A 27,552-nucleotide genomic window follows, 5' to 3' on the forward strand; every position below is an offset into this window, starting at 1 on the left:
GTTAAACACACAAACAACACGGAAAGCACTTATAAAAATGCCTGCTTCATGGTAACTATTCAGTAAAGAGCTTGCTTTTCATCACTATTGACTATCCCTTATGGGTCTGTCATATGGATGGATACGACAGTCTGTTTTAAGTTGTTTCCGGTCTTCTGCCCAACCGCTCTGAGAGAGATCCTTCCACTTTATGCTTCCTGCACCTCACAACGTGTGAGTGACTACGTCCCTATACATTCATCAGAGTCCACAAAGTTCCGGAGAACAACATGATTTTGTCCACACTCTGATGCCCTAGCACTCCAAACAGAGTATTTTTAGTAAGGAAGAACTTTTTTTTTTTTTTTTTTAAAAAAAAGGGAAACAGCACCTCTGTATTTTTGGATGTGCTTACGAAGAAAATATTACGTAATAACTAAACGATTTGTTCTAAGGAATTCTGTTCCACGATCAAGTTTAATTTATACTAGACAATCTTCACCCCTTATTCCCAGAAAGACTGAATTCAGCCTCTAACATCATAAGCTTCTGTGGCTAGACTATTTCTTTTTCCCAGCTGAACATTTCATAAATAAGAGAACGGAAAAAATACTCAGTGCAGATTCGCTTGGGACTGTTATTATCTAAATAGACTTCCATGCCGTCCTGGGGGATCGAGAGTTGGAACAGCGGCAAACAGCAAGGCTTCGTCTCTCTTAATGATGGCAAGATAATGGCTTTTGGTGTTGGATGGTGCTGGGCTATAACAACAGCTGCTGGCGTATTTGATCTGCAGAGGCCCTGGGGCAGGACAAACGATCCACAGGGAGGAGAAGGGACAAAGGCACTTTAAATCAACCTCAATCCACAGCAGGAGGAAATTTTTTTTTTTTTTTAATGTTTATTCATTTTTGAGAGAGAGAGAGAGAGAAACAGACAGGGCTGAGTGGAGGAGAGGCAGAGAGCTGGGGAGACACAGAATCCGGAGCAGGCTCCAGGCTCCTAGCTGTCAGCACAGAGCCTAACAAGGGGCTCGAACCCACAAACCACAAGATCATGACCCGAGCCCAAATCAGACGGATGCTCAACTCACCGAGCCACCCAGGCGCTCCTAGAGGAAACATTCTTACAACATTTTATTTTGAAAATCACGCTTTTACTTTTACTTTCTGAAGCCGGCAGGACATCCAACATTTCTATTCGAATTAAAAAAAAATGTGCGAGCTGGCAATGTTTGACTGCAGATGTTTCCTTCAAAGGATCCTATACAACCAGAAGGCTCAGCTAACTCCTGTCAAGAGCGCTTCACTGGAGTGTAATGCTGTCTCTGAAAGCCCACCTCATTCTCTCCTGTATCTCACAGGAATTCAGCAGGTTGGAGCTGGCAGGATGTGGGTCTCTCAGCCTGCAGGGTGGCCGAGCTGAGCCCTACGCTTGGGTTTTTGGGCTTCCGGGTGCACCCTGCAGCCAGGCCTCTGAGCAGTGGCCACTCCCCTCACGGGCATGTGGGTCTCTGCTCTCCCTCCCGACCCACACCCACCCAGCCTCCACTCCAACCATCCCCCAACCCCCCTACCCTCCGTCTCTAGTCCTTCAACACGGACCTTTTTGACTTACAGAGCTCGGCAGCCCAAACCCCTGGTGACCAAAATGCTCTTTCCTTTTCCTCAGTGACACAGAGGATTTAAACTCCCGGTTTCTGGTATGGGGGATGGGGTGGACGACATTCCAGACGTCTGAGAAAAGGGAGGGAAAACAAAACAGCTAAATATTCACGTTGATTCAGGCTGATCCTGGGGCACCTGGGTGGCTCAGTCAGTTAAGCATCCAACCCTTGGTGTCGGCTCAGGTCATGATCTCATGGTTCATGAGTTCGAGCCCTGCATTGGGCTCTGGGCTGACAATGCAGAGCCTGCTTGGGATATTCTCTCTCTCATTCTCTCTGCCCCTGCTCTTTCTCTCACAAATAAATACACTGTAAACATAAAAATAAAAATAAAAATAAAAATACACATATAAAAAAAAGAAAAGGCCAATCCTCCCACACACATGGGTCTCATTCAGTCAGCTGCAGGGCCATTAAAGGGTGGTAAGGGTCTCCCAGAGCTGTGATTCTGGGAGACGGATGTACCCCTGCTGTGAGTTCACCCACGAGGAAGATGGATGGATGCAAACGCAGGATGAATGACCTAGGTTACAACACGGATGAACCTCGAGGGCATTATGTAAGGTGAAATATTAATTTCAGACCCAGAAGAACAAAGGCTGGATGACTGCGCGCCTGTGAGGTACCGCTTGTGGGCAAACGCACGGAGACAGAAAGTAGAACAGAGCTTACCAGGGGCTGGGGGATGGGGAATTCGTATTTAATTGTGCAGGGATTCAGCTGGGGAAGATGAACAAGTTCTGTGGATGGACGGTGACAATGGCTGCATGACAATGTCCAACGCGCCACGGCCACTTAAAAATGGTTAAAATGGCAAATTTCCTGTGATGCGTATTTTACCCCAAAAAGAGGTCAAGGATGACAGGAATGACAAAAGAACAGAGGGGACAGATCGCTCAGTGCCCATCTTCCCACAAACACCAATAAAAGCAGCTAAGTGGATTCCATTGGACAACAGTGAATCTTCCCCCTGTAATTAAAGAGTACTTTCAGAACTATCCTGTTCTACTTAGCGAATTGCTAGGTAACGAGCCCAGTGTGAGTGAAAAGTTCCCAGGTATTCCTTCAAATCCCTGTTTGGTGGTTCTGCTTGGCTGTGCTGTCGCCATCATTTTGTCCCAGGGAACCCCAGGGCTGTGGGAGAGGGGGCTCTGCCCATCTTGCGGAAGCCGCACGGCCCGAACTGGTGCTTATGTGACAGGAAATCTGACACTGTCAGGTGGGCTCTCTCCTCACCCCAGCTTTCTAAAAAAAAATTTTTTTTAATGTTTGTTTATTTTTGACAGAGAGAGACAGACAGAGCATGGGTGGGGGGAGGGGCAGAGAGAGAGGGAGACACAGAATCTGAAGCAGGCTCCAGGCTCCGAGCTGTCAGCACAGAGCCCGACGTGGGGCTCGAACTCATGAACTGTGAGATCATGACTTGAGCCAAAGTCAGACGCTCACCCAACTGAGCCACCCAAGCGCCCCTTAGCTTTAATTTTCACATGATTACCAGAATAAGCTACTCAGATTCTCAGGCCTTTTTCCACCTTTTCGACCCGCACACCTTAGGACACACGTGGCTAGGTGACTGGAAATCAGGAGAAAGAAATCCAGTAGGAAAAGTATACTGAAAACGTAAGGTAACAAGAATAAGAATAAATACATACTAGTAAGCCACAAGAAAAGGAGAATGGGCTAAATGTCTCTATTAGAGGAATTTTCAAATTACGTATAAAGCTACACTAAGAAATACACTTAAAGCACGTGGATAAGAAAGATCGACAACAAAGGAATTACAAGACGCCAGGCAAATAAAAACTGAGCAGAAACGGGAACAGTATATGATTACCATAAACTGAAAACCTTTAGGTCAGAAGGTTTAACTGAAATAAGAGATAAACAGATTAAGAAGATACAAGAGTAAAAAAAAAAAAAAAAAAAAAAAGAAAGATACAAGAGTGATGAACCCTTAGTCTGGTATCCAAGTATCTAATGTAAGAGCTCTTAGAAGTCAAAGATTTTGACAAAAACTATAATCGGAGTAAGAGCGCAGCTCATTTAGAATTCAACAAATCAGTGCTGGACAGTGAAGGATACTCTCCAGTGCCCACAGCTCCAGCCCATTTACAAGGTCCCCCTAAGATCACGTAGGGAGACTCTACGTTTATTGGTGCGACGAAAAGGTCCTCGTGGAGGGCTTTTACCAAAGGGAAAGAGCATTCAGTCCCAGGGAAAAACCTAGGCCTCCACTTTCGGGGAACATGAGACTTGCAACTTCTTTTTAAAAATTTTCTTTTAATGTTTATTTGGTTTTTGAGGAAGAGTGCAAGTGGGGGAGAAGCAGAGAGAGAGAGGGAGACACACAATCCCACCAGGTCCAGGCTCTCAGGTGATGCGGAGCTCAAACCCACGAGCCTAGAGATGATGACCTGAGCTGAAGTCGGGACACTGAACCGACTGAGCCACCCAAGCGCCCCTAGACTTGCAACTTCTAAACGAGAGGTTTCCCCAACTTGGACCCAACAAAATTTCAGAACACCCTGGGTTCTCATTTGTCAGAAGGAATGTCAGAGTCTTGTGTGGATCTGTCCTATACTCCAGAGTATATTCCAGTTCCTTCTGGCTGAAAATTGTCACCAACCCTACTGGAGAAGGCAGAAAAATACCCACTGCATTTTTTGGCCATGTACACGGTTTTAGTGCTCACTGACATCGTAACAAAAAACCAGATCTGATTAACATAAAACTTCATTTATAGTTAAGCCAGGCAACAACAAGCCAAAAGTCCCTTTATCAGTAACAGAATATAAAAAATATGGGTGACCATAATTAAGCAGCAATTTCCCCCAGGAGTAATATACCATATTATACACCACATTCCACAACTAAGTTGGAATTTTGGCCCCAGGAATATAGGAATGTTTCCGCCACTAGGAAATCTGTTACATAATATAATATTTATGTTAATTATATAAGTGGATTAAAAGAGAAAACACCTTATGTATTGCTCAACAAATGCCAAAAAGGGATTTGATACAATTCTTACCTATTTCTGGATTAAAAAAAAAAAATCTCTGGGGCACGTGGGTGGCTCAGTCGGTTAGGCATCCAACTTCAGCTCAGGTCATGATCTCACAATCCATGAGTTCAAGTCCCCATCGGCCCCCATCGGGCTCTGTGCTGACAGCTCAGAGCCTGGAGCCTACTTCTGATTCTCCCATGCTCTCTGCCCCTCCTCCACTCATGCTCTGTCTCCCTCACTCTTAAAAATGAATAAATGTTGGGGCGCCTGGGTGGCACAGTCGGTTAAGCGTCCGACTTCAGCCAGGTCACGATCTCGCGGTCTGTGAGTTCGAGCCCCGCGTCAGGCTCTGGGCTGATGGCTCGGAGCCTGGAGCCTGTTTCCGATTCTGTGTCTCCCTCTCTCTCTGCCCCTCCCCCGTTCATGCTCTGTCTCTCTCTGTCCCAAAAATAAATAAAAAACGTTGAAAAAAAAATTAAAAAAAAAAAATGAATAAATGTTAAACAAACTAAGTAAAAAAAAAACAACTCAGTAAACTCACAACAGAACTAAGCTTCCTTTAGCTGAGAGAGTATTTATTAGGTAACAATGCAAAAATATATTTAAAGGTGCAATACTATTGTGAATGGAAAATAAGACAAGAATATCCAACATCTTAATTTTAAAAAATTAAAAAAAAAGGGGGGGGTGCCTTGGTGGCTTAGTCGGTTAAGCATCCAACTTTGGCTCAGGTCATACATAATCTTACCTTTCGTGAGTTGGAGCCCTGAGTCGGGCTCTGTGCTGACAGCTCAGAGCCTGGAGCCTGCTTCAGATTCTGTGTCTCCCTCTTTCTCTGCCCTTCCCCTGCTTGCATGCTCTCTCTCTCAACGATAAATAAACATTAAAAAAATTTAAAAAAATAAAAGAATTTGCAACAATGTGGATGGAACTGGAGGGTATTGTGCTAAGCCAAAGAAGTCAGAGAAAGACAGATACCATATAATTTCACTCATATGTGGAATTTGAGAAATTCAACAGATGAACATAAGGGGAGAGAAGGAAAAATAAGGTAAAAACAGAGAGGGAGGCAAACTATAAGAGACACTTAAATACAGAGAACAAACTGAGGGCTGCTGGAGGGGATGTGGGTGGGGGGAGGGGTTAAATGGGTGAGCGAATTCAGAAGGGCACTTTTCGGGCACTTTTCGGGATGAGCACAGGGTGTCATACGTAAGAGATGAATCACAGGCATCTATTCCTGAAGGCAAGACTACACTGTATGTTAACTAACTTGAATTTAAATAAAAAAATAAAAAAGATGCTAAGCCAAATGGCCATCCACTTAGAAAAAAGTTACAGTGCTACCTAGTAAAACAAACACAAGCTTCAAAAGAAAAAAGATTTAAATGTTTAAAAACGATGATCTGGAGTTCCCTGTGACAGATAAAGGTTAATATTTTAATGTATAAAGAGCTCTGAGGGGCGCCTGGGTGGCTCGGTCAGTTAAGCATCCGACTTCAGCTCAGATCATGATCTCGGGGTTCGTGAGTTTGAGCCCGGGGTTCAACTCTGTCAGTGTAGAGCCCGGTTTGGATCCTCGATCCCCCTCTCTCTGCCCCTCCCTCTCTCTCTCTCAAATATGAGTAAACATTTTCTAAAAAATGGTTAAGATGGTAAATCTTATGTGTATTTTACACAGTTAAAGGTTTTAACAGTTGAAATGATGCAAAAAAAATACAATGCACAAATGAAACATTTGAGAGATTTTAGGACATTATATTAAGAAGTCCCTCAGTAACCTGTGAAACAAAGAGATGGAAGAAAGGTGAAAAGGGATATGATAACTAGGAGACCAGGCTAGGAGGAATACCAGGAGAAGAAAGTAGAAAAGGAAGAAAATTACCACAAAAAATAATTCAGGAAAATAAGAACATGAATTATCTTATTGAAAGGGTACAAGGAGTACTCAGCATGGTGGAAAAAAAGAAAGACCCACATCGAGGCATATCACCCTGAAATGTTTGAAAGCTGAGGACAACCAGAAGTTCTACAAGCTTCTGGAGTTCATGGATCACTTTGTTCACAGATCCTGTTTCTGACTTCCTGTAGTTCTTGACCGTGGTCCCCCGTGAGCATCCTGAGCACATTTAAGACCGTTCGTTTCAAGTCTTCATCCGGGAGGTCCAGTGTCTGGGCCTCCTCAGGGACAGTTCCCACTTTTTTTTTTCCCTTATGAGTGGGCCAAAACTTTGTTTCTCGGCATACCTGTAACTTCTTTGTTGAAAACTGGCATTTTGGGTATTCCAATGGGACGACTCTAGAAGCCAGTCTCTCTTCCCTCCACAGGGTTTACTGTTAGTCTGCGCTGGTGTTTGTTTGGTGACTCTTCTGAACTAATTTTGTGAAGTCTGGGTTCTTTGTCAAGGGTGGCCACCGAAGTCTCTGCTTTGCTAGTTTAGTGACTGGCTAACGATGCGACAGATTTCATTCCCGGCCTGGGAGAAAACCTCTCGCAGCCTTTGCAGCCTGGCTCGGTGACAGACACTCTTTCAGAGGCTCACAACTCTGCCTTTGCCTTCCCTTCCTGTTTGCGCGGAGCCTGGGGTCAGAGCTTTGGGACTCGTCGGGTCTTTTCTGGGTCCTTCTAGATTCTGGGGAATGCGTTGAGTGCTTTTCACTGCCCTCTTCCCCCCACATACCTCCCTTCCCCTACTCTCTTCTCAGGCTTTTCCGTCTGTCTTCACTGTCCCAACCGCTCCCGGTTACTCAGGAGGCAGCAGCTAATACCTGATCTTTTATTTTATTTTTTTAATTTTTTAACGTTTATTTATTTTTGAGACAGAGAGAGACAAAGCATGAACGGGGGAGGGGCAGAGAGAGAGGGAGACACAGAATCGGAAGCAGGCTCCAGGCTCTGAGCCATCAGCCCAGAGCCCGACGCGGGGCTCGAACTCACGGACCGCGAGATCGTGACCTGAGCCGAAGTCGGACGCTCAACCGACTGAGCCACCCAGGCACCCCTAATACCTGATCTTTTAAATGCTCTTGGAAAATGCTGCCTGGGAAGCCACCTCTGCCCAGGGGAAGCTCCTGTGCAGGCAAAACAAAGGCAAACCCTGGAGCTGATCCTTTAGGGAACCATCAGACAGGGCCAAACACCACTGGCAGTTCCTGGAAGACGGGAAGATGCTGGCCACCATCTGCAAGGCTACTGCAGAGCCACGAGGCAGAGGGTGGTAACAGGAAGTTAAAAGGGCACAGAGCTCTCTTACAGAGTCTCTGTAGTTTTTTCTCCCCCCTTTCATTAGGCGATCCCTTGGCTGTTACAAGTTTTTGACTACATCCCAGGGTTATGAAAAGGCTGGTTCTGACGGGGTTTTTTTGCCACCTGATTTATTGCATTTGTAGAGGGAGGGAGTCTTGGATTTCCTTACCTCCCCGTTTTCACTGATGTCCTCGTGGTACTATTTCTAAGGATGGGTGACAGGACAGACATTATGGACTGCTTTGATCGACAATCTTCTAAACCCTGTGTAGGAGCCAGAAAGCTGAAACGTGCCTTTCTCTCTCTTTCTTTTTCTTTCTTCCTTTCTTTCTTTTAATGTTTTATTTATTTTTCAGACAGAGGGACAGAGCATGAGTGGGGAGGGGCAGAAAGAGAGGGAGACACAGAATCCGAAGCAGGCTCCAGGCTCCGAGCTGTCAGCACAGAGCCAGATGCGGGGCTCGAACTCACGAACTGTGAGATCATGACCTGAGCTGAAGTTGGACGCTTAACCAACTGAGCCACACAGGTGCCCCTGAAAAGTGTATTTCCAAGACACTCCTGCAGCCAGTGTTCCGGACGTGATTTAGGTTCTGACAATCCCAGGTGCTTGCACGAAATGGACCTGTAAGTGAGTCACATGGGGAAGGAGGTGAGGTCGGGGCACCCAGTTCACTTTTCCAGACTATAGGAGAGGTGGCTTGATCCTGGAGTGAATAAGTCAGGGAACAGATTCCTGATTCTACACCTTCCTGATGATGAATGCAGTCTCCTTGGCAGGCCAGATCTGACGTGGAGACTTCAGGAGTTATCCCTAGAATTCCAGCCTAGCGTACGTTTCTTTAAAACTCCTAAGACTTCTGTGAGCTGTCTACCCTTACCGAATACATTTTTCTGTTTAAAAGAGCTGGAGTGGGGCACCTGGGTGGCTCAGTTGGTTAAGCATCTGACTTCGGCCCAGGTCATGATCTCACAGTTGGGGAGTTCGAAGCCCCGCTTCGGGCTCTGTGCTGACAGCTCAGAGCCTGGAGCCTGCTTCGGATTCTGTGTCCCCTTCTCTCTCTGCTCCTTCCCTGCTCATACTGTCTCTCTCTCAAAAATAAATAAACATTAAAAAGTCGAAAAACAAATAAAGCACCTGGAATGGATTCAGATGGAAATTCAGATCGGTAATGTGGCAAGGAACTTTAAGGTCTATCAACAGGACACTAGATAAAGTATTGCTTATGCATATAAAGAAAATCCATGCAGGTGCTACAAATAATAAAATAGCTGTATATGTGCTAACAGAAGGATGACCACAACATATAAACTGGAAGCACTCATCACATATCAACGTATGATTCTATTTTTTGTAAAGTTTCAATACATGTATTTGTATATTCAAGGCAGTGGTTCTCAACCAGAGACGATCCTTCCCCTCCTTCCCCTGGTGGGGGACATTTGTCAATATCTGGTGACATTTTTGATTGTCTCAGCCGGGAGAGTACAATGGCATCTAGTGGGTAGAGACCAAGGATACAGCTAAAATCCGACAATGCACAGGACAGCCCCCACAACAAAGAATTATCTGGCCTAAAATATCAAAAGTACCAAGGCTGAGAAACCTCGATTTAAAGAAACATATCAACCTGTTATTAAAAATGATACTTTTAAAAGAGCAGAGTTGAACAACAGGGTAGGAATTACGTCACTATTTATACACAATATAACATTTAATTCCCCCCCCAAGAATTAGCATTCGTTTTTTTTAATTGAAAAGATACATGTAAGGAATAAACCAAATAACACCATTTATTTCTAATAATAAAAGGAATAAATGCTTAGTGCAAATATTCAGAAAATACCCAAGTAAAAGAGATCAGTTATGATTCTTTTGTATGATCCTTTGTATGATCAGGTATAATCCTTTTGATCCTTAAGCAACAAAGTCCAACCGGAACTAATTTAAGAAAAGCGGAAATCTGTTCTAAGGATTTTAAGGTTTCACAGAAACTAAGGATATCTGAAAGGATGCCACTGAGCCTTGACAGGCACCTGGAATCAGGAGCCTGGAAGGTGCCACATCTCTGTTCTACTACCTGGCATTCTCCCCATGCATTTATTAAATTCTCCTCCACTTCTTTCCTGGTCAGTGTGGCTGTGGGCGGGGTCTCCAAGACCACCTCCAGGTCAGGTTCAGTGACTGGCAGGGGGACTCAGAGCAATCAGGATGTAGCCACATTCCCAGGCCATTCACAGATTTACTACCATGCATGGATTTATGGCCACGGAAGGATACAAAGCGAAATCAGCAAAGGTAAAAGCCACGTGAGGCGAAGTCTGGAGGAAACGAGGTGCCAGCTTTCAAGAGTCCTCTTCCGGTGGAGTCACAGGACATGCTTAACTCCCCCCGCAATGACTTGTGACAACACACAGGAGGTGCTGTCCACCAAGGAGGCTCACTGGAGACTCAGGGTTTTCACTGGGGGCTGGTCACATGGGCGCCCTCTGCCTAGCACACAACAACAACTCCAGACTCCCCGCAGGAAGGCAGGTGCTGGGCAGAAACCACAGTGGTTTCTGAGCCTCTCTTATCAGTTCTGGGAACGGTGAGAAGTCTCCCAAAATCCAAGTTACCAGACGCAAATTAAGGGCCAACCTCGTAAGCAGCCTTTGCAGGCACAGCCACGGCAGGCCTGTTACGTTGGCTCTTCTCTGCACAGAGGTAAAAACATGGCGGCTGACGACATGGAGTTCGTAGAGTAATCTTCCTCTTAGTTCTATTCCAAACTCCTGGGGACAGGCTGACTGGCCTAGGTTAGGTTGGGTGCCCTCCCTTGGACCAGTCAGCAGTGATCACGGCTGCTTCTCTGTTATCCCTGTCAATGAAGGTGGAACAAGTCCCTCCCCATCTGCTGTGCAAACAATCTCACGGTATCTGTACAACACCCTTTAGGGTTTTGCTCAAAAAACAGTTTTTATTACTTAAGATTTCCTATATCTGCATGCACACACAAATGAGAGTAGAAAGGGGAGCTTCCAGCCATGCTGGCTCATGAGATAAAACCCCGGGAAATATGGATTGCTGGGAGTTGAATGTATGTCCACCACAACCTGGGAAATAAAGCCTTTCATCTTCATTATTCACACAGGTTCTACTGTTGCCTCAGGTTGTAAGACAATGCCTGATGCCCTTTAAAACGTCCTCACAAATCACCATGTCTCATAAACAGCTGCATAAGCAGAGACACTGGGTGAAAAAAGGCCGTCAAAAGAGTAGAGGCCAATAATGACATTCCTCTTCCATGGAGAATCTATCTTTATAATGAAGTCAGGAAAAGAACCACTTTGATGACAATAAATAAATCAAAGCATTGTAACGTTCTTTGAATTGCGCATGTAGCCCTCAAGAGACCTATCTCAAAAAAGAAAACAACAAACAGAGCTCCAAATGGCCTGATTATTTCACAGGCTGCTTGCTATTGGATAAGCATATGTTAGCGCTTGTCTGTGGGAACTCAGAGACAGAAAAACAGAAGTTGCCGGCAATGTGGGTGTTCTCTCCAGATGCAAAATGAGATTTGTTTTAGACAACACAGAGATCGCTTTTTTCTCCAACAGAGAAAAACATATAGCTCCTAGCTCATGGGTTAAAAACAGGTTCAAAGATATCTGTGCCTTCACGATCCCACAGCTATATCCCTCACTAGCTGAACTCTCGTGATACAAATTTCAAAACTGCACAGATTCAGATTAAGTTCTCAAGTAAGTCTCTCGTTATCTAACATTTGCTTCTTGCCATCTGAAATGCAAGAACCAAACACGTGTTCAATAACAGAAGATACTTGTGTACCTCTGTCGCTAAGGAAGGGGTTAGCCAACTTCTGTAAAGGGCCAGATAATAAATAATTTTGATTACTATGTCATACAGCCAAAAGGGCTCTACTGTAACTACTCAACTCTGCAGTTTAGCACAAAAGGGGTTATGGGCAATATGTAAATGAATGGCTGTGACTGTGTTCCAATAAAACTTTACTTATAAAAACATGTGGTGGGGGGCGCCTGGGTGGCGCAGTCGGTTAAGCGTCCGACTTCAGCCAGGTCACGATCTCGCGGTCCGTGAGTTCGAGCCCCGCGTCAGGCTCTGGGCTGATGGCTCGGAGCCTGGAGCCTGTTTCCGATTCTGTGTCTCCCTCTCTCTCTGCCCCTCCCCCGTTCATGCTCTGTCTCTCTCTGTCCCAAAAATAAATAAAAAATGTTGAAAAAAAAAATAAAAATAAAAAAATATAAAAATAAAAACATGTGGTGGTGGGGCGCCTGGGTGGCTCAGTCGGTTAAGCGTCCGACTTCGGCTCAGGTCATGATCTCCCGGTTCGTGAGTTCAAGCCCCGCGTCGGGCTCTGTGCTGATGGCTCAGAGCCTGGAGCCTGTTTCCGATTCTGTGTCTCCCTCTCTCTCTGACCCTCCCCCGTTCATGCTCTGTCTCTCTCTGTCTCAAAAATAAATAAACGTTAAAAAAAAAAAAACAAAAAAAACCCCAACATGTGGTGGGCTAGATTTGGCCCCTCGGTCGTTGTTGACATCACACCAATCTGAGTTTGAAGCTTAAATCTGGTATTACAGGATCAGACCTACATTATTACTACCTCAAATGGCAAAAGCTCTGATGATACAAAATGTTCACTTTACTTTTTTAAAATTAATTTATTTGTTTGGTGGGGGGCAGAGAGAGAAGAGAGAGAGAGAAGCCTAAGCATGGTTCATGGGTTTGAGCTCACGTCAGGCTCTGTGCTGACAGTGCAGACAGAGCCTGCTTGGGATTCTCTCTCTCTCTCTCTCTCTCTCTCTCTCTCTCTGTCCCTTCCCCTCTCTCTCGCTCTCTCTCAAAATAAAATAAACTTAAAAAAAAAAAAAGATGTGCAGTGTTTTGTTTTCTTCATTGACTTGTTAACTGTCACATGGTTTTGAAATGACACAGGAGAGATGTGAATGGAACCAACCCTACCCTACGTGCCCCTCTCAGCTCAGCTCATTTTTTTATGCTGTAATTCCTCAGGTGTTCTTCCACTTAAAAATTTTTCTCAGAAAGGATCTGGTTTAATTATATATAAATAATAAATATAATATAATAAATATAATAAAACCATATGGCCTTTTCCCTCAGACTTTCACCCCCAAATTATATACGTTTGATACAAAGAATATATTGGGTTTATGAATCATAACAATAAAGCGAATATCTGAGTCCCACCTCCCATATAAAAACTAGAGTATGAATACCTTGCATCCCTGTGTTTTACTGTATTGTTTTATTTTAATTTTTAATATACAAGGTAGTACTTGGATATGTTTTTTTAAATATATTTTTTCAATGTTTATTTATTTTTGAAGGAGAGAGAGACAGAGCATGAGTAGGGGAGGGGCAGAGAGAGGAGACACAGAATTGGAAGCAGGTTCCAGGCTCTGAGCTGTCAGCACAGAGCCCCACGAGGGGCTCAAACTCATGAGCCATGAGATCATGACCTGAGCCGAAGTCGGACGCTTAACCAACTGAGCCACCCAGGCACCCACGGTAGTTTTTTGTTTGTTTGTTTGTTTGTTTGAATGTTTATCTTTGAGAGAGATGGAGAGACAGCATGAACAGGGGAGGGGCAGAGAAAGAGGGAGACACAGAATCCAAAGTAGGCTCCAGGTTCTGAGCTGTCAGCACAGAGCCCAACATGGGGCTCGAACTCATGAACTGCAAGCTCATGACTTGAGCCAAAGTCGGATGCTCAACCGACCGAGCCACCCAGGCGCCCGCCACGGGTAGGTTTTTTAAAGTTATATTTGATCAGATCTAAAATTTAAATTCCAGTTTCCTATGTACGCTTACCTATTCCTTACCAATCATCTCCCTGATGCCCCACTTAAGCTTTTCTTATTGCCACTTAAAAAATAAATAATAGGGGCGCCTGGGTGGCGCAGTCGGTTGGGCGTCCGACTTCAGCTCAGGTCACGATCTCGCAGTCCATGAGTTCAAGCCCCGCGTCGGGCTCTGGGCTGATGGCTCAGAGCCTGGAGCCTGCTTCCGGTTCTGTGTCTCCCTCTCTCTCTGACCCTCCCCCGTTCATGCTCTGTCTCTGTCTCAAAAATAAATAAGCATTAAAAAAAATTTTTTTTTAAATTTAAAAAATAAATAAATAAATAAATAATAGCTTTATTGAGATATAATTCGCACACCATAAAGTTACCTTTTTGAAAATGTCCAATTCAGTAGCTTTTAGTATATTCACGAGGTGTGTAAGAACCACTACTATCTAATTCTGGAACATTTTCACCAGTCCCAAAAGGAAGCCTGTGCCTAGTCACTCCCGATTCCCATCCCCGCAACCCTGGCAACCACTAATCTGCTTTCTGACTCTATGAATTTGCCTACTCTGGACATTTCATATACACAGAATCATATGAGGGTTTTTTTTTTTTTTTTTTTTTGCATCTGGCTTCTTTCTTTAAAAAGATACAATCTTAAAAATAAATTTTTGTTAAAAATTTACATGCTCATTGTAGAAAACGAAACACTACGGGAAAGCATGAATAAATTTTAGTATTTAGCTAGAGATACTCAGTGTTAACATTTATATAACATTTGTATAAATTTCTTTTGATAGAATTGGAATCATACCAGACAGACTTTTAGAATCTGATTTTTTACTTAATGTAGCATGCATATTTTTTCCAGTGCCTTTAAATATATTGCCCAAAGCATGATTTTAAAGGATTTATAATATTCCATTGTACACACATACTATAATCTATTTAATTGATTCATCTCGTCAGAAATTTGTATCACCTCCAGTTGTTTCAAAATTATTTTTTTTTAAAGTTTATTTATATATTATAAGAGAGAGAGAGCACAAGTGGGGGAGGAACAGAGAGAGAGGGAGAGGGACAGAATCCCAAGCAGGCTCTACACTGTCAGTGCAGAGCCCAACACGGGGCTTGAACTCACAAACCATGAGATCATGACCTGAGCCGAAATCCAGAGTTGGACGCTTAACTAACTGAGCCACCCAGGCATCCTTTATAATGATTTTAAATAAATAAAACTATAATAACCTTGTTTTAAATTATATTTTCACAGGCACCCACAATCACTTCCTTGCAAGAAATACCTAGAAACATAATTTCTGTGTTAAAGGGCATACTGATTTTGAGATTCCTGATACACATTGCTACATTTTCCTCCCAAAAGGCACCATTCATCTACCCTCCCACCAGTGGTAGAGCTTATCACTTAAAAAAAGTCTTCCAATATGATAAGCCAAGAAATGGCATCTCCTTTAATTTGTATTTCTTTGATTGTAAGTGAGACTGAACAACGCTGACTTTAAAACATTTTTAAGATAGGGGTGCCTGGGTGGCTCAGTCGGTTGAGCATCTGACTTTGGCTCAGGTCATGAGCTCGTGGTTCAAGAGTTCGAGCCCCACATCGGGCTCTGTGCTGACAGCTCAGAGCCTGGAGCCTGCTTCAGATTCTGTGTTTCCCTCTCTCTCTACCCCTCCCCACTTGCACTCTGTGTGTCTCTCAAAAATGAATTAAAAAAAATTTTTTTAATTAAAAAAAATTTACGATAATTTTTGGCTATTTGTAACTATTATGCCTGTTAGTGATTGATTGATTGATTGATTGATTTATTAACTAACTTAAAGGGAGTTCATGATATTGAGCTCAAGGACCTGCATGCAGCATTGAAGGCTGTCAGAGCCTGTGATACGGAGAAGGTATTCAAAACTCTGGGAAGACGAGATCATCATTGTAATTCCCTCGGGGACCAGGGAGGAATGCAAGGGAACACCCAGGGCAAAGGTGTGTATGACTTGAGGTGTGACCACTGCTCCCCGGGGCACGGCAAAAGCCAAGCTACCATCCCCTCTTTTTGGGCCTAAACTCCCGTCCCCGTCCAGAGCCCCACTTCCGTTTGAAATGAACCCGTGACCTGCTCTCCAGGCTGGCCCTGACCCACGCTGTACCTTGCCCACCACCATACCCAGCCTCGCACGGGCCTGCCTTCTGCCCCCACCCCTGTGCTAACTGTTCCCCCTGCCTGGGATTCCTTCTACGTCGTCTCCACAGGGCTGGCTCTTCCTGTCATTCTGGCCTGAAGGTACGCTCCCCTCCTCAGACAGGCCTTCCGAATCTGGAGTGCCCCCAGTCACCCCGCACTGTCCCGCTCCACACCACCCTTGTGCCCTCCAGCCCTGGCCCTTCTCTTCGCTGTCGGTCCCGCTTTGCTGTCTGTCTAGACCTGGCCGCTGAACGCAGTAGCCAGCAGGTGCTTGGTATACAGTTGCTGAGAATATGCATACAGGAATCAATGAGTTTGGTGACCCCCACGCCTCCCAACCTTGGACTAAAACTAGTCTGATCATCCCTTGATCGATACTGACCTGGCTGTCTCAGGTCATAGCTGGAAGTGTCCCCACAATGCTCTCCTAGAAACTGCCTCAAATCAAAACTGCTGGGAGCCCCCTCCCTCCCCCTGAGCTGCTGGCCTCAGCCCGATGCCACATGACTCCTGAGGTGACAGCAGTATCCAGGGCTTAACTACCCCTGCCCCTGCAGCCACAACCAGGTCCCAGGTGGTGCTCTGTGTCTCACCCCCTGGCCTCAGTGCTTGTGAAGTGACATGAGAATCCCCTCAAACTTTGCTCATTCTTGGTTAGAATTAAAAGATAGAATGTGAATCACAATGTTATGTAATGGGATGATTTGGGGAAAAAACACTCTTCCTTTTTTTTTTTTTTTTTTTTTTAATAAAGTTTATTTATTTTGAGAGAGAGCATCTCAAGCAGGCTCAGCACTGTCAGCACGGAGGCCATGGTGGGGCTTGAACTCATGAACTGTGAGATCATGACCTGAGCCGAAATCAAAAGTCGAGCACTTAACCGACTGAGCCACCCAGGCGCCCCGGGGAAAAAACAGTCTTGTCGACAACTTAATTTTCTTACTAAATTATGTTACTTAAATGGTCTTAGTAAAGATAAGGAAGAGGTGGTCCAAAGATATTTATACACCAGTGACTACAGACGCATTGTGAAGAAAAACACTAGTCTGGAAAGGGCAAAGGTCTTATTTGAGTTTAAACCCATGGAGTTTCTGTTACTGTCAGAAAAGTTATTTTCTTCAGTTTCCTGAGGGGTGAGGAGCTCCCGGGGTTATTCAACTATTCATCAGAAGTTTCTGGTTTAATCTCTCTGGAATCAAGCCTTTAACTATGAAGCATACTCTGGCAACAAAGCTTATGAAAGAGTTTACAGGAAATAGCATTTACTTACCAACCTATAGAATATGTTATCAGAAAATGGATGTTCACTGAAGCAGTAAATGAATTCAAGAGACTTGAGATAAATAACCCATTGTTCTCTCTCTCTCTCTCCCTCTTTACCTATTTGTGGGGTAGATTCATCTGGTTTGTCAGAAAGCTCTGGAATCATTAGGTCTATCCTTGTAGGGTTTGAAACAGCAGGGCCCCTAGCAAGTCCAAATCTAACTATGAAAGCTGTTGTCCATGGTGTCTGTGGGCCAGCTGGGACTTTCTAGCACTAAGGCGGTTGGAGCGCTGAGGCCCTACCAATACCCAGAGAACACCGTGAGGGGGGACGCCCTGAAGTCAACCAGCTGGGTGCTGGAGCGTCCTTTGTCATTTCTCTCTCTGTCCTGAAGCCCTAAGACCTCAGCTCGGCTAAGGATGGTCACTGCCATCCCTTCACTGAGGGACCTGGCCTGTGACGCACTCTTGATACGTGTGTGGAATTCAGCCGTAAATCTCTGCAAAGTCCTTGTCCCTCCCAAGAAGCGTGACTAGGCACAGCCACCCCCATCTCTGCAAGTGGCGCCCTGGCTGTGTTCGCAGGGCCCTGCCATGCCCTGGCCAGTGTGGCCAAGGTCCCAGGGCAAATTTAAAAGGATGCGTTCTGGGGCGCCTGGGTGGCTCAGTCGGTTGAGCGTCTGACTTCGGCTCAGGTCATTATCTCACGGTCCGTGAGTTCCAGCCCCGCGTCGGGCTCTGTGCTGATGGCTCAGAGCCTGGAGCCTATTTCAGATTCTGTGTCTCCCTCTCTCTCTGACCCTCCGCCGTTCATGCTCTGTCTCTCTCTGTCTCAAAAATAAATAAACGTTAAAAAAAATAAATAAATAAATAAATAAAAAAATAAAAGGATGCGTTCTGCCAACACCCTAGGTCAACTCAGTCAGCTTGGGAAGGCCGGTTCTGTCCCAGGGCCTCCAAGGAGGAGCCCAGCTGCCACTGTGATGTCCAAAGCAGCGAACCCAGCTGGGCTCACCAGGACTTCTGACCCACAACGTGGGGCTCGATCCCACAAACCACAAGAACATGACGTGAGCTGAAATCAAGAGTGAATGCTTACCAGACCGAGTCACCCAGGCGCCCCCCGTGTTTCTAATTTTTTTACAACGCACAGGCTTTTGGCAAGTTGAGATCCAGAACCGTAAAGGGTTTTTTCATAGGCAGAGATGTGACTTTTCGATCCAAGGCTCTCGAGGCAGCCTGTGCCTCAGAACCACCCGAGGCCCGGGCCCCTGCTCGTGAGACTGTCATTCTGGAGATCTAGGGTCAGGCCCTGGCACAGATATTTCATAAAAGCTCCTCCGTGATTTAATGTGCAGTCAGCATTGAAACCAGGACTGGGCAGCAAAATTCTAAGACACCCTTAAGATCTCTACTCCCCGGAGTTTCTCCTGTGATCACGCTATGTCACGGAGCAAAAGGATTTGACAGATGTAATTAAGCTTGCTATCGAACTGGCCCTAAAACAGGGAGATTCTCTGAGTGGGCCTAACCTCATCACCTGAGGTTTTACTAAAACATTTTTTTTAATGTTTTATTTATTTTTGAGAGTGAGAGTACGAGCGGAGGAGGGACAGAGAGAGAGGGGAACAGAAGATCTGAAGCGGGCTCTGCACTGGCAGCAGCAAGCCCGACGCGGGGCTCGGACTCACGAACTGTGAGATCATGACCTGAGCCAATGTCGGATGTTCAGCCAACTAAGCCCCCCGGGCGCCCCACCTGAGGTTTATTTACAGTAGAATTTTCCCCGCTGGAGACAGAAGTCAGAGATACAAAGTGGGAACAGGAGTGGGACGGGATGGCCACTGGGGCCCGAGGATGGAGGTGGCAACGTGGAAAGAATCTGGGCGGCCTCCACTTGCTGGTGTGACCCTGGGCTGATAGCCAGCAAGGAAATGGGGCCCTCAATCTTACAAACACAGGGTACCGTCACCAACCTGAAAGACACGAGGGGTGGATTCTTCCCCAGAGCCTCCAAGGAGAACATCGCTCAACTGACACCTAGATTTCAAGTGACGTGGGACTGGACTTCTGACTTATATGAACTATGAGCTCCTAGGCAGGTGTTTTAAGTCCCTGAGTCTGTGATAATTTGTCACATAGCAAAAGAAAATGACACCGGAGACTTTCAAAGCAATAAAAATAATTGGCCGTTTCCAGCCAAACTATTTTCAAATTATATTTCCCGTAGGAGTGAACTTGAATATTTTACATATTTCTTGCTACTGTAACAGTACTCTAATGTTTTAATTTGACACTCGGAATCTGAGGCCTTTAAAACCTTAAAACAGCCTGTTAAAACATGCTACAAGTTATGGATTCTAGCTTTTTTTCTTTTAGTGCTTATTTATTTTTCAGAGAGAGAAAAAGAGAGAGAGACAGAACACAAGCAGGGGAGGGGCCGAGAGAGAGGGAGACAAAGAATCCAAAGCAGGCTCCAGGCTCCGAGCTGTCAGCACAGAGCCTGACGCGGGGCTTGAACCCAGGAACTGTGAGATCATGACCTGAGCTGAAGTCAGAAACTTAACTGACTGAGCCACCCAGGCACCCCTAGCTTTTGAGAGGTAGGGAAGCTATGGGTAATCCCCTACCTGTGCCTTCAGCCAAATAAATCACCAGTGTTGGCCACATTGGCCGGGTATGGCAGGGCTCTGGGAACACACCCACGGTGCCACCTTCAGAGGTATGGGGTGGCTGTGCCTAGTCACTCTTCTTGGGAGGAACGAGGACTTTGCAGATTTACGGCTGAATTCCATACATTTTTCAGAGTGGCCAGGTCCCTCAACTAAAGAATGGCAGTGACCATCCTTAGCCGAGCTGAGGTCTGGGGGCTTCAGGACAGGGAGAGAAATGACAAAGGACACTCCAGCACAAACTGGTTGATTTCACAACTGCGAGGTGGCCCCCATGGTGTTTTCTGGGTATCGGTAGGACCTCAGCGCTCCAACGCTTTAGTGCTAGAAAGTCCCGGTCTCCATACTGCCATCAGTCAGGGACCTCTCTCAGCTCCGGATGTGGCCCCTTCAACTTCAGACCCACTGATGGTGCACTGAGTCCTTGTGATGCTTCAGAAGAAACTCCTGGATTTTAAAGGGTTCATGTGTTAGGTCTACCCAGATAACGCCCCTTTTGCCCCATGTACATAGGAGATTATTTAAGGGTGAGGATCCCTGGGGGTCATTCTTAGAATTCTGCCTATCACACCCACCATCTTGTGTTCTGGCCCCTTCGGAATCCCTTCTGGTAATTACATGAGAGATGAAAATTTCCCTGTCATAACCCAAATGAGAGAATTGAAAGCAGATTTTAAAAAAGAGACGGAGGGTTCTATGTGTCAGGTCTATCCTTGGCTGGGGTTGGAGAGCGATTTGCAGGGGCTTCCTGGAAGCCTGACTTTAAACAAACAATTCCAAGGAAATCTGGGTTGAGCAGATCATCTAGAAAGGTCTCCTCTTTGCTGAGAGCCACTTAAAGCTCGGGGTGGGCCTCACTTTGGACAGAGTGCATGCTTGTGTTTTTCCACTTGACCTCAGTCCTGGGGCTACTCAAGACATCCGAAAGCTGAACCTGGGGGCTCGGCCACAGGTCTGAGCTGCTGTTCTAACTTTTCACTGCTGTCACGCCATGTTACTTAAGTTCCAATGGACATGGTCGTTACAGCGATGATGTCCTCATTCTGACCTTCCAAGCCTAGTACCTGGGATGAGATACACCCTGATGAAAACGCACAAGTCCTTGCCTTCCTCAGGCGAGGTGAGCCACTGCTCAAATGTCACCTCCCCGACCTTCATATGTCACTGGTGTCCACACACCCAGGGATCCCAATTCCCCTGCTCCGAATTTTCTCCACAGTACATAACACCTTCCAATATAGCAGGTACTGTACTTTTTTTTAAAGTTTTTTTTTTTTAACATTTATTCAGTTTTGAGAGAGAGGGAGAGAGAGAGAGAGAAAGAGGAGCAGAGGGCAAGTGGAGGAGAGGCAGAGAAGAGAGGGAGACACAGAATCTGACGCAGGCTACAGGCTCTGAGTTGTGAACACAGAGCCCGATGCGGGGCTTGAACTCACTGACTGCGAGATCATGACCTGAGCCGAAGTCAGACGCCCAACCGACGGAGCCACCCAGGTGCCCCTCAGGTATTATACTTCTTAAATTTTAATTGTCACTCCTCATGTGGGTGGAAGCTCCATGAGGGCAGAGATTCTGTTTCATTCCCTGCTGATTTCCCAGCACCTAAAATATTACGGGGCCCCAAACAGGGCCCCTCAGTGAAGATTCACTGAAATAATATATGCAGAGTTTGGACATAATCTATCCGTGCTATACTTCGGTGGGCTAAACAGAAAGTTCTTTTAAGTTGAAATGCACATGGCTACTGTTTTTTTGTTTTTGTTTTTTTTAAACTGAGCCATCTGAATTTTCTACAGTTTATTTTTGGCTTCCTGAGTCGGAGAAGACAAGCTTTAGAAGGCTTAAGAGGCGTCTCAGACAAACAGGTCTAGACAAAGGATATTTTGTGAGGAGTAAATAAATCAGACACATATGATTTATGCTTCCCTCTAAACTTACGGAGATTTAACAATGAATGAAAATTACTCTTCAGGCAGAATGACCTTGGGGCTTCATCAAGCGTAAAATGCTTTGAAAACTAGTTCAAGATGTACACAAGACAAAACAAAAAATCACCACAGCCGGAAATACTATTCTCATTCTTATGATGGGAAAGGTCTTATCGTATAATCCCTCCCTGCAACCTAATTATAACGGCATTAGGTGCCCAAGGACCGATTCCTTCTGGAAATCTGAATTGTCTTTTTGTATCCATCTAGCACTTCCCTCCATCCATTTCTGTGAGGTGGGGACATGACAGTGCCATCAAGCGTCAGCGGCCGCGTGTGGCTCGGCCACGGCCAGGACTCTGTTCCTGGCTTTTGTCAGCTTCGGTCTTCTGTTACCATTCCTACTCCCCCTACCCTAAAGCCTCCCGGGATCACTTTCTCTCCCCTACTCCTCATGCTCTTCCACTTCCCCGGCAGTGTGGCTGACATGCCGAGGGGTGCTGTCATCGGGGTGGCTTTCCTTTATGGGGTGGTTTCAAGCCCTGGAAGGGGCTGACGCAGAGTGTGCAGAGAGCAGCTGAAAGACTAAACGATGCATGGGAAGCCAGCTTTTCCCCTGGGAGTCTCCATTACTGGTCATTAATTGGACTAATCTTTTGCTTTTGCTTTTTTGTCGGAAAATGGGGGAAAAAAGGCAACGTCAAAGACACAAAACGCTTACGTCCTTGGGTGGAGTCTGATTTGAAGACCCGTGGTTGTTGCTATTAGAAAGACAATCCCAGCCCTGCTGCTGCTTAACCATCTGGGCTGGCTCTTGGCCAAGGCCTTGTTTTCTTGCTTGTTTCTTTCTTTATTTATCCCCGCTACCCTCAAAGCTTAAGATGGGGGAGGGAGTGTTGTGGTGCTAGCATCTTCAAAATTTTTAGCAAAGTCGGGTAAAGGTATACGAAGGTGGGGCCTGAGTGGGGAGAAAGCAGGAGAAGTCTATTTTATTTTTATTTTAAAAAATTATTTACGTCATCTCTGCACCCAACGTGGGGCTCAAACTCATGATCCCATGATCAAGAGTCACAACCTCTACCGACTGAGGCACCCAGGCACCTCTACCGACTGAGGCACCCAGGCACCCTGGAGATGACAATTTTAAAGAGGATGGCTATTTAATGGGAAAGGTCACACAATCCAATATGTACAAGAAAACACTGGAGAATATTTTCATGTCCTTGGAATAAAGATTTCTGCAACAAGATGCAAAAAGCACCGACCACTGGGAAAAGACTGACACACAGACTTAATTAAAATTAAAAACTTTGTTCAACAAAAAGGTGAAAATTCAAGCCACCCGGGGAGGAGATATTTACAATACATCTATCTGACAAAGGACGGGTATCCAGAACATATAAAGAGCTCCTGAAAGTAACAAGGGAAAGAAGACCGTCTGATTTAAAAATGGGCGAGACACCCGAAGGGCACATCCCCAAATGGACTACCCAAATGTCCAGTCAGCATACGGAAAAGTTCTCAGCCTCACTGGCCGGCAGGGAAGTGCAAATCCCAACCACAATCAGACACTAGTACGCACTGATCCAAAGACTGGGACGACGCAGAAAAACAGGTCTCTCATCATTTGCTGGTGGGAGGTAAACAGCACAACTGCTTTAGAAATCTGTTTGGCACTCTCAACTGTGCTTGGATATATGCATCCCCGATGGCCCAATAATCCCATTTCTGGGCGTAGGCCCAGAAAGAACGAGTGCATGTGTGTTCCGAGAGACACACACAAGAACACACCCACACTATTGCAAGAGCCCCGAACTGGAAATAACTCATCTGTCCGGCGATGATAGAACGGATAAGTAAATAACGGTACGATCACACAAAAGGTTCCAAAGGGTAAAGAGAATGACGAACTACGGCTGGGGTAAGCCTTAGTGACTTAATACTGTATGAGAAAAGCCAGATGCAGGTATCATAGTTTTTGACTGCGTTTATGTACAGTTCAAGTGCAGGCAAAACTACTCTAGCATTTAGGGATGCCTGCTTTTCGTTGAAAGCTATGAGGAACAAAACCGAGGACAAGAGTTATCTTTGGGAGTGGTGAGGGGCTACGATTAGAAAGTCATAAGAAAGATTTTGGGGAACCGGCGATGCTCCATTTCTGGATGTGAGTGGTGACTGCGTGGGTTTTCACCTCATAATCATCCATGAAACTATCACTTATATTCGAGGTATTTTTATCTTTACATACGGCATTTCACAATTAACAAAGCTTACACTTTTAGATCGGGTGTCACTTCCTTGTGTAACCTTCCCAGAAAACAAATACTGTCCTGATAAACTTGAAACTTGAAGTTCGAAACTTGAAACTACATGCCAAGCAGCCTGTTGGGTGCACTGCTTGCAGAGTTTGCGTCTCCTCTGAGCAAAGAGAAAGGTGCCCCTTCCCACAGGAGATGCACACCTGGGTTGAGGTACATGGCTCGTTGGGTAGAGCACAGACTGGCTCTCAGTCCCACTCACCTCGTTGGGCACCACAGCAAACCCCACTACCTGGCGGCCCCTCCCCCAGAGAAGAGAAGGACACGAGTTCCACGCACACCGGCCCGTCCAAGCCATGTGCGTGCCCAGAACAAACCCTGGCAAAGGCCTGCCGCCCAGAGCCGGGTGGAAGCCGGTCGCCACGGTCGCTTACCGCATAGCCTTCTGTCTTCTTCTGACACCATTTCAAGAGAGCGTTGCGCTTGGAGCCGCCATATTCCCGGGCCAAGGCAGCGAGGGGGTCTCTTCTCTCCACACTAGTTAGAAAGAAGAGCACGTGGTAAAGCGAAGAGGCTAATTTTTAGGACCCTCAAGTAGGCAAGAAACAAATAACTAGATTATAGAGCAGAAGTCTAGGTCTCTCCAGTGAGATGAGTCTTTATTATGTCATGCTAGTCATACGAATGATACGTCTTTATTATGTCTCACGATATGAAAGAAGAATTAAATCGTACTGCTTGGCTGTCAGAAGTCTGGAAACAGGTTGATTTTCGTTTTCGGTTGTTTTTAAATCCATCTGTTGTTCCATTCATCTAGTCCTTTAGTTATTAAGTACAGTATCGTTTTAATTAAAGACTCTAGAAAAACTATTCTACGTGTTCCAAGGCTACACCTATACCTACGTAACCTATGAAAGGTGGGCTGAAAGGGCATTTAAAACCACTAGATTGGCTGCTTATGGAGAGGTGATAGGAATGGAGATAAAAGGGGAAAATCAGTAAAAACTACTCAAAAGAGGGGCTTTGCACACTCCAAAAGTGATACTCCCCAGTTTGTGAGATACTAACTCATTTCTGAGCACCTGTTTAGCCAAAGGAAGTGATTTTACTAAATAATATAACAGCACTCTGAGAGCAAGACTTCAGGCACCCTCTTCTCAATTTTTATTTTTTTTAACTTTGTAAAGAAAAAAATTTTTTTTAACATTTATTTATTTTTGAGAGAGATAGAGCACAAGCCGGGGAGGAACAGAGAGAGAGGGAGACACAGAATCCAAAGCAGGCTCCAGGGTCTGAGCCGTCAGCACAGAGCCCGACGTGGGGCTCAAGCTCATGGACCGTGAGATCATGACCTGAGCTGAAGTCAGCCACCTAACCAACTGTGCCACCCAGGCACCCCTCAATTTTTAATAGACGCCTACGTTACTTTAAAAGACATTTTTTAAATGTTTATTTTTGAGAGAGAGAGAACAAGTGGGGGAGGGGCAGAAAGAGAGGGGAACAGAGGATCCAAAGTAGGCTCTGTGCCAACAGCGAAGAGCTCAGCAGTGGGCTCGAAACTCACGAACCGTGAAATCACAACCTGAGCTGAAGTTGGACACTTAACCCGCTGAGCCACCGAGGCGCCCCTTGGCACTTTTTTATACTAGCAAATAATTGGAAACAATCAGATGCACATCATCAGGAAAATTAGTGAACAGAGGTACAGTCATACAAAGGAATACTATACAGCAATAAAAGCCAATGAACTGAGATGTATGCAATGACTTGAATGCACAGCAGGAACAATTTTGAATTTAAAAAAAAAAGAGAAAAGCACTGTATGTTCCCATTTATACAGAATTTTAAATGAGAATTTAAATAATGTATTGTTTATATTGTTGGGGGGTGCAAGCGTACGTGGTGAAACTGGAAAGAGAAGCAGAGGACGACATACAAAACAGTCAGGACAGTGGTGATCTTGGGGCGGGGCAGGGAGGCGAGGCCAGCGCACAGGGGCTGATGGGAGATTTCAATGGTAATAATAATTTTCTCCTCCTTGCCCTGGAAGGTTGATATCCAGGTGCACTGTTGTTCTTTATACCTTACACGTATCTTATTATTATTGTTTTGGATCATTCTGATACTTAATGAAAATACTTTAAAATATTTTTTAATTTTTTTTATTAACGTTTATTTATTTTTCAGACAGAGAGACACAGCATGAACGGGGGAGGGGCAGAGAGAGAGGGAAACACAGAATCGGAAGCAGGCTCCAGGCTCTGAGCCATCAGCCCAGAGCCCAATGCGGGGCTCGAACCCGCGGACTGCGAGATCGTGACCTGAGCCGAAGTCGGATGCTTAACCGACTGAGCTACCCAGGCGCCCCTTTAAAATATTTTTAAGGAGGAATGTAATGATTCCAGACCTCAGCAATCTGAATTAGGGTAGAGATAGTAAGAAAACTTCATAAACTTGCATTAAAATGTTGCTGGTGCCATCTGATGCCTGGTTTTTCTTGTACCTGGCATTATCCGTGAGTTTCTGTCGTCAGAGTCGCGAAGAGCCTATGATGTTACAGTGACGTGGCCTGTGTTTACTAAAGCCACGTCTTACTTTGTCATTTAGAACTGAATTTTTAGGTCTGACAAATGAGGAAAGACCGAAATGAAGGTTGGGAGAAGAGTTTCTGTAAAGGCGGACAACTAAAACATTTACTGGACAATTTTCTTTGAAAAAATAAAGTTAACTAGATATGGTGCCTGCTCCAAATTAATATCAATAGGATGAAAACTTCCAAAAGAAATTAATTTCTATCCTGTCATTCGTCTCAGTGATGAATACAAAAATAAAACAACACATTGATTTCCACTAATTTAATCTTTCACGATGAAGGGTGTCACATCAACAGCACACACACATAGCCTTTTCTGTACACATTTGTGGCATAAAGAAAAGAGCAATTTCAGAATAGCACTAATTCTGGTCCTTAAAAACAAGGTTTGGGGGGTGGCTGGGTGGCTCAGTCAGTTGAGCGTCCGAGTCTATGAGTTTGAGGCCTGCTTTAGGCTCTGTGCTGACAGCTCGGAGCCTGGAGCCTGCTTCAGATTCTGTGTCTCCCTCTCTCTCTGCCCCTTCCCTGCTTGCTCTCTCTCTCTCTCAGAAATAAATAAACATTTTAAAAAGCTAAAAAAAAAAAAGTTCTGATCATTTAAATCTCCTGTGCAGAAACAAGACTAATGTGTAATATCTGGGGCTTTAAGTTAAACCTCTGAAAAGATATGACTTCATCTATTTGGGTGCAAATATAGGCCACACCCAAAGGTATGACAAGAGCTGAACTTATTCAGACTTTTATAAAATCCTATTGTAACACACATAATGCTGTAGTTATGATGTTTGCTAAAAAGCCATTACTACTAAAGTGCCCTGTTTTGTGTACTCATTTATCTACGTACTCCTAAGCACTGACTGAATGAAATGCTGTGTGTGTAACACAACACAGGGGGCTGGGAGAGACATC

The 27,552-nt window shown here is 45.1% G+C and overlaps 1 protein-coding gene across 12 annotated transcripts in view; it reads right to left on the bottom strand.

Moving 5' to 3' along the window:
• The window catches only part of SPECC1 (sperm antigen with calponin homology and coiled-coil domains 1), a 283,584-nt gene that overhangs the window by 35,216 nt on the left and 220,816 nt on the right, over positions 1-27,552 (bottom strand). For all 12 annotated transcript variants that reach the window (XM_078437671.2, XM_078437667.2, XM_078437673.2 and 9 more), the window contains one exon: positions 24,485-24,587. In XM_078437671.2, the coding sequence (XP_078293797.2) occupies positions 24,485-24,587 (103 nt within the window). The remainder of the gene's footprint in view (positions 1-24,484; positions 24,588-27,552) is intronic.

The sequence above is a fragment of the Panthera onca genome, chromosome E1 (genome assembly GCF_046562875.1).
Source record: "Panthera onca isolate mPanOnc1 chromosome E1, mPanOnc1 haplotype 2, whole genome shotgun sequence".
Taxonomy (NCBI): Eukaryota; Metazoa; Chordata; class Mammalia; order Carnivora; family Felidae; genus Panthera; species Panthera onca.